At 35.1% G+C, this 8,678-nt stretch overlaps 1 protein-coding gene across 1 annotated transcript; it reads left to right on the top strand.

Moving 5' to 3' along the window:
- Positions 1-1,043: 1,043 nt before the first annotated feature.
- On the top strand, positions 1,044-2,109 carry LOC134274700 (galanin receptor 2b-like; the record flags this gene model as incomplete). The annotated part of the gene is made up of 1 exon (XM_062756950.1): positions 1,044-2,109. A coding segment is annotated over one exon (831 nt), but the record flags the coding sequence as incomplete, so codon positions are not given.
- Positions 2,110-8,678: the final 6,569 nt, after the last annotated feature.

Genomic DNA, 8,678 nt, shown 5'->3' with positions numbered 1-8,678 from the left:
GAAGTTTCCTGTGCAGTGTTGAATTTATATATGTTGCCGTTGATCATCTGCAGAATTATATTTTCAAAAAGCATTTTGAGTGTACTCACAAGTACTCGCAATTTAAATAAAAAAGATACTCGAGTTTCCGTTGGACATCTACGAATTTCTAGAAAAGTCAAGTTCATCAACAAAATGAAGTTCACAAAAAATATATAGGTTGATGGCTACCAAAAATGAAATGTAAAATCCACCCCATTTCCCCTGTAATTAATCCTACGATCTAACATAACGTAACGACAGGTAAGATATAACGATAATAGCAATAACTAATCGTAGCTGACATATTATTTTCAGTAAAGTCATAAACGAACAACTTTTTGGCAGGCAAAGTAAAACATAGGTTGAATGATAACAGGAAGACTTCATAAAATTACGTTAAAAACCAAGTAATATGTTACAATATATCATTATGCAGCAGAATCGACTGCTATATGAAAAGATCTCTCTTGATGTGGACTTCAATTCAACATTTCGATTTTGACGACGATCTACATGTATCAATACCATCTGCATTTGAATCACTCGGACCAAACGTGTGACGTAAACGATCCTCGATTAACTCCACTACGCTCCATACAAACCTTGGACGAATTTGTTGAGGAATAAGCATCAAACGATATTTCTTCGCCGGAAACTGAAACGTCACTCATTTCATATTTCGCTCTACATAAAGATCTTATAAAATCGTTTTTGAACTTTTTAATTTTTTTTTTCTATGTATATTGGTTTTGATTACAACCTTATTTTAGTAGTCTTTGAAAGCAAACACCATGTTGGCCATCCTCTCACCCAGGGATTTGGTTGATATCGGTTCAGTGGTTCTTGAGAAGAATTTGAAAGTATAAGTTTACAGACAGACGGACGCCGGACAAAATGTGAATTTTCAGATTGATTATTATTCGTTATATTTTTATTTAATTTTGTTACTACTAGTTGCTATCTTATAAAATTGACAATGTTTATTAGCATATATTTTTTAATAATCACGGTTTCTTAATTGCAGAACTCCTCAAAACACGTGCTACATTATCATAGCTCTTTGGGTGTTCTCCTTCCTCGTATTTTCATGGGTACTAATGGTTGTGCGGGAAGTGAAGGCGTTTCGTCCCATTTGTGTGGAGGAAATGGAAGATGACGAACGAAAAGCTTACTCAGCCTGCATGTTTATCTTCTTTTATCTGATTCCACAGACATTGGTTGGGTTTTGTTACATTCAGATTGCTCAAAAACTACGCGCGCACTTGAGGCGTGGTGCCAGACTAAACCAGGCGGCACTTGTCACACTGAAAATAAGAGGAAAGATAGTGAAGATGACATTTGTCGTAACTCTGGCATTTGCAGTTTGTTGGCTACCCCTTCACGTAGCAGCAATAATGAATTCACTAAACGTTCCAGCGACGACTTTTTCGTATCATTTGCAATTATTTGCGCCGTGCTTTGCTTATATCACAGTGTCTCTTAATCCTGCAATTTATTGTTTTATGAGTAAAACTTTCAGAAAATTTTTGAGAGCTGCATTTACCTGTAGAACAATCTCGTTAAGTTCTGCCATGCTAGGGGAAGATGCTGAATTGATTCCAAATAATCAGGATATGAGCAACAGCAGTAAGCATTGGGAACTTAGAAGCATAACTAACAACCATGACAAGTCATCACATGCAAATGGATCTATCGATTGCACTATGAACACCCAGACGGAAACTTCCTCAGTGCCCGAAAATTTGGATTGTGCGATAAATAACTTGCTTGAAAGTTCTTCCTCACCGGACAACCTTGTCGATAAAGAATGCCAAACAGAAAAGACTTGTATATCCCAAACAACGAATATATGATTCTAGATTTATAAAATGTATTAACAATATTATTGCTTTTCTAAAGAGCTTCATTAAGCTCAACAAATCACCAAACATAAGAGGAATTATGGTTTTTCAATTCAGTAGGTTATTCCTTAAGATTCTTTATTGTTGATGATGATTGTTGAATTGACGCATTGATGCATTATTTTACATTTCCCTTAATGTTACTGTTAATGATATTATTATTATAAATTTTAATTTTCAGATTATGAACGATCTTAATAAAGTATTTCTCAAAATAAATGTGTACATTTTGACAATCTTTTAATTCTGAATTCATTTTGTTGTTGTTATTCCTGAAAACTAATAATATGATTTTTAGGTCACCTGAGTAAATTCGGGTTTGCTATTTGTTTTCGTCCATTGTCGTGCGTGAACATTTGAACATTTTTATCTTCCTCTTTGCAACCGTTCAACCAATTTTGGTATAAAGCATCTCTAGGTAAAGGGGAACAAAAAATGTGAATTTCATGATCCCTGCCTCCCTGAGGCCGGAGGGTGGGGCCAAACACCACTAAAATCTTTAAAAATCTTCTTTACCCCTGTACATCAAGCAGTCAATGTGCTGTCATGATTATAATCACCATTAAGTCCTCTATCGCAGTTGTGAAATTCAGGGCCCCATGTTTGCTAGGGCGGGGCAGTATAAATTATATAGTGAAATTCACGGCGCATTATATAAATTATGTCCGTCAGACGGCTTGAATTTCAAAGTATCTAATGGAACAACCTTTAATTTTACGACCTTGAGGAAGATTTAAGTGCTGTCTTCAAAAGGTTTATCTAGAGGCCAAGGGGCCACATCGAATATTCACTGATACTTTTCACAGTGTCAAACCCACATACTAAAAAACTGGAAGTGTACAGTATAATTGTACAAAGACTTGAAAAGATGCATGGCCATGTTGAAGTTCATCCCATATTCGTTAATAATTGTACTAAACAATGCGAAATATAAGTTCTTTAGTATGCAAACGTAATTTATTACTGCTTTTGATTAGATTATCCTAAATTTAACAGCTTCCGTCAAAATACGACTATATCCGTTGTTAAATATTTACGATATTTGTCGTTGTGCGGGAAAGTATTTTCGTTGTATGAGTCGTTGATAAATTAGGTGCGTTTTTCATTGGAAAATTTTATGATAAATTATAGTTCTTCTTTCAGTAATCGAGGAATGATACAATGCTTTCATACCTTCTTACTGTGTGCTACTACTGCCACTTTCAGACAAAAAAATTTCAACGAAATCATTGATCACAGGACACCCTAATGAATATCTCAGATACAACGAAACAAGAAATAAGGAAACATAAACAACTAGTGCTAATTGTAACGGGGACCGTTACAGATGTTCCCCAAACGCTCCCCGACTCCCTTTTGGTGCCATATTACCTGTAAGCTTCATTAAATAAGACAAACTCTATGCATTTTAGACTTGAACAACGTTTACCCAGAAGGGTACCAAGTTCATTCAAATTTTAGCATTGCATGCGTGCGCATGTGAATGCATGTGCGTAATGACCATATCATCTTGTCTACACAATCTATGTATTTTAATATACTAAGTATTAAAGTATTTAATCCAAAAGTATCAAAAAATACGCTCATTCAAGTGTATTTTTGATTTTACTCATTTCACGTGCACGCATGTGCATACATGAGCATGGTGATCATACCTTCTTGTAGAAGTCCATTACATCTAACTATGTTCTAAATCCCACCCCATTTGGTTGAAAACCAACTGAAAAGAGTTATAGCTGTTTAAAAATTCAGCCAATCAGATTGCAGCGCACGTATACGCACGTGTATGCATGTGCATGATGACCATACCTTCTTGTAGAAGTCCATTATATCTATCTATGTTCCAAATCCCATCCTGTTTGGTTGAAAACCAAGGGAGTTATAGCTATTTAAAGTTTAAGCCAATCAGATTGCAGCGCACGTGCATGCACGTGTTTTCATGATAATTGCTATACATCATAGTGTAGGTTATCCTAATGTATGGCTATGTTCAAAATTTCAAAGGATTTCGTCAAAAAACAAGAAAGATATTGAGACTTTAGTTTCAGCCGATCAGAGCAGAGCGCACGTGCATGCGCGTGAGATCTTGCTATTTTGACTATGTCATATTGTCTATGCTACTTATATATCCTTATATTATGAGTTTCAAAGCATTTCATCAAAAAGGTAAAAAGTTACGCCAATATCAATTAAATCGGTCATTTCACTTGTTGCACGTGCACGCTCTTGCAAGCACGTGCGCACAAAATGACCTTCGTTCCGCAAATTTACATAACATGCCTACTGACCCTAAAAAGGTTTTACCTAAGTCGGATGTATAGTTTACAAGATCACTCCGGGACAAAAAAGTACCCAGGAAGAAGAAGAAGAAAAATAACTAGAAAAGAAACTCGTTGCGAGCAACGAGAGGTCTTCCGTCCGATTCTGAAAGAAAAACGTAAAATCGAAATGAAAAAGTGATAAAAAAAAATTTCGGACATATGGGGGATTGAACCCGGGTCGCCAGCGTGTAAATCCAACGCGCTTACCATTACGCCATTGGGGACCACCACTTCCAATTTTTAAATGCGAATATCTCGAGGTAGGAATTTCCGATTCTAAATCAAATTACATATTTATCATTCTCAAATATGTTTCTATTATTCTTATTAATATCAATAAAAAATGTCAAAAAACAAAAAAGTTGAAAAAATTGCCCTTTTTCAATCACTTCCTGTGACGACCGGAAGTGGCGACGACACATGAAATGTTCTTATCACACATCTACAAACCAACCTCTATCATATCTGAAAGTTTGAGAATCCTACCTTTTATAGTTTCTGAGAACATTCACGGAATAGATTTTTAGTGGAAAAAATGAAATTTTGCAATAATTCCTGACCGGAAGTGAATTTTTCCAATTTCTTTTCATATTTCAAAATGGCATGGTACAACACATATTTCCTGAAAATTTGGCTGAAATTCATTGAGTAGTTTTCGAGAAAACGCGATTTGAAAAGGTCAAAAAAATAAAAATGAAAAATAATAATAATAACTAGAGCAAAGCTCGTTGCAAAGCAACGAGTGGGTTTTCCTTCCTAGCGCTAAGCAAAATATTAAATGTTTCTGTCTAGATTGTCAGATTGTCAACTATGCTAACATTCTCTTTTTCGATTTGTCTCACAAACCTTACTTGAATTCTTTAATTTGGTGTGAGAATGAGATCAAAAGGGTACTCTCTCTAACAGCATTCTTGAAATCGTATCCACGACAGTTTAACTTCCAATATTATGACTTTTGATATCGGATATATCCTGTTTGTTGCAATTATGTTTGTGAAACGTGTCATAGTACAGAAACATAAGTGTTTTGCTACATTACCATCTTAAAAATGGCTTTAAAATCATCTAATATACAATATAACTAGGTAAATAAAATAAACAAATTATATAATAATTCAAAAAATCCAAATGTATTTACAATAATGATGAACAATCTTCATTAGTTGCAATCAGTAAGTAGAACAATACTTTTAAAATAAACGCACAGAAATGTGTTGTGTATGTTTTGAATTTGCAGCTTTCCACTAGCAACTGGTGGTACCTCAATAGGAGTGTAAAATTCTCTGAAAGGTATATTGTAAACATATTACATATGGCTGTGTATTCTTTTTTAGCGGCTTTTGCGGAATGCAGCAATCACTAAATCAAGCACAAAGCTAAAAGTCTTGTACATAAATATAAATAAGAATATCTACGCTAACTTATTCAAAAGTCAATTTCCACCAAATATTGTATAAGCTAAAGATAATACATTTACAGCATTAAAGAAACAATCTCTTTGAAGGTATTGCCCTGAATAAGAACAATTTGAATCCCCTACACTAAGGATGCTCTGTGCCAAGTTTCACTTTGGTTCTGGAAAATGATATTGTAAAATTTTAGACAATGATGATAATGGATAAAATTATGTTTTTAAAAAAATTACTGGTTCCTTTAGCTCAGATGGGCTAATAAGTATGCAACAGGCACAGTTTTGCAGTTGACATTGAAATGCGACTGGACATCTCTTCAATCTTGTTTTAGAAATCTACATGTACATGCCCTATGTACGGAATTCCTTGGAATCATACACATGTTTATGCCTTTAATTAGTTGTATGTGCCAAAATAAAATTTTTTTTACGTTATTCTGTAAAAAATACACATACATGTATTACAAGATCTTCTATTCCTGCTGAAGACAAAGGATCTATCTTAATCATTAGAATAAGTAAGTCTAAACTTTGAAAGGGAAGACCTTAATAAATAGGTCAACATGCTACACAAACAAAATATTATTATATTTAAAAATAACATTTATTCCAATGTAATTACTGGTACATGTATTTCTGTTACAAAAACTATTTCACTTGAAAAACTGAGGGCAGTTGATATGTTCATATTTGTGGATTTATGTTGTCAAATCAAAATTTAAAAATGATACACAGTGTGTTTAAAAATTGTCTTCACAAACCAACACTTGACTTATTTTCACTATGCTGTTTATTCCATGTCACATCCAAACAGATGATCTTCTGGCAAATCATGGTCATGCTTGGTATCAAAATTCAGTCTTCAGATGAGCCACACCTATCCAAAAGAAATTGAAATGTTTTAATCTATAATTTTTTTACTAATAAAAAGTGCAATTCATGAGATTATAAATTAGATTATCAAATTGAGAGATAAGATATTGTCACATTTTCTGTATATAATTTGTAAATTTTAATGTACTCTTTCATCAATTAAAAGAAGTTTACACAAATTAAGACAGTCATTTATGCTATTCCCTAATAAGACAACATACAAGTGCAAAGTAATCATGCAAAAACACTTTCACACTAACACACAACACACTGTCACGCTAATACAATTTCACACAACAAAATATCAGGCTAACACAAGTTCACACAACACACTATCATGCGAACAAAAATTCACAAACACGCTGTCTCGCTAACACAAGTTCACACAACACGCTGTCTCGCTAACACAAGTTTTACACAACACGCAGTCTCGCTAATACGAGTTCATACAACACACTGTCACCGTGTCAGGCTTAGATGAATTCACACAACACACTGTCACGCTTACATGAGTTTACACAACACGCAGTCTCACTAACACGCGTTTACACAATACACTGTCACGCTAACACGATCGAGTTTACATAATACACTGTCACGCTAACACAAAGTCACAAAATAGGCTGTCTCACTATTCACTAACACAAGTTCACACCAAATGCTGAACATTGCGATAACCTAGTATCATTTCACACAACACACTGTCATTCTAATACCATTTCACACAACACACTGTCAGGCTAACAAGAGTTCACACAACACACTGTCACGCTAACACGAATTCTCAAAACAGGCTGTCTCACTATTCACTAACACAAGTTCACACCAAACGCTGTTGCGATAACACACTGTCATCCTAATACCATTTCACACAACATACTGTCATCCTAATACCATTTCACACAACAAACTGTCAGGCTAACACGAGTTCACACAACAGACTGTCACCCTAACGCAAATTCAAAAAACATGCAATATCGCTAACACGAGTTCACATAACACGCAGTCTGGCTAACACAAGTTCACACAATATGCAATCTTGCTAACACGAGTTCTCACAACACACTATCTCTCTAACACCAGTTCACACGACAAATTTTCAGGATAACAAGTTCACACAACACACTGTCACGCTAACACAAATTCACAAAACATGCTGTCTCGTTAATAAGAATACACACAACACGCTGTCTTGCTAACATGAGTTTGCACAACACGCAGTCTCGCTAACACGAGTTAACACAAAACGCAGTCTCACTAACACCAGTTTACACAACACGCAGTCTCGCTAACACGAGTTAACACAACACGCAGTCTCACTAACACCAGTTTACACAACACAAAGTCTCGCTAATACGAGTTCAATCAACACTCTGTCTAGCTAACATGAGTTTACACAACACACTGTCACACCTACACTTTATACACGATTTTACACAACACGCTGTCCCGGTAACACAAGTTTACGCAACACATTGTCAAACTAACAAGAATTCACACAACCCACTGTCAGGCTAACACAATTAAGTTCACAAAACACACTGCCTTGCTAACACAAATTCACACAACACACTCACCAGGGTTTGAAATTAACACTCGCCCACTCGCCATTTGCGACTAAAAGTCGGTGTGGGCGATTTTAAAATGCAATCTTAGTAGCCCACATGGCGATTAAACAATTTCCAGTTTTGTCCCGATTGTTTTCTATTTTCATTACGATAAGTCGTATTTTTGATCATGAAAACGCTTGTCTTTACCAAAATAAAATGGCGTCTTTATGATCATGGCATTTTAGATCGTTATCAGTAAAGAGTTTAGTTTTTGAAACCGAGAAACATTACTCTGCAAGAGTCTAACTCATTTTGACAATTGTAAACATGTGGCGGTTTATAGATGGCGTCAGTCAACCGAAGAAAACAAAGTTAGAAAGAAAAGACCATCATGACAATTATGACAAAACTAAAAGGCAACGAAAGTTTTTAACTGCATGGACGATAAATAGAGAATGGTTAGTTGACTTGGAAAATGGTATGATATGCACCTACTGCAAACAAATACCAACATGTACTACTAGATCCGGTCTGTTCGTTACAGGTTGTACCTCCTACAAATTAGATAGTGTTACTAAACATGAAAATTCTTTACAACATA

This window comes from Saccostrea cucullata, unplaced genomic scaffold, assembly GCF_032062105.1.
Source record: "Saccostrea cucullata isolate Sc308-1 unplaced genomic scaffold, CSIRO_AGI_Scuc_v1 ctg7776, whole genome shotgun sequence".
In the NCBI taxonomy this organism is placed as follows: domain Eukaryota; kingdom Metazoa; phylum Mollusca; class Bivalvia; order Ostreida; family Ostreidae; genus Saccostrea; species Saccostrea cuccullata.
This window is presented reverse-complemented; position numbering and strand designations above follow the sequence as displayed.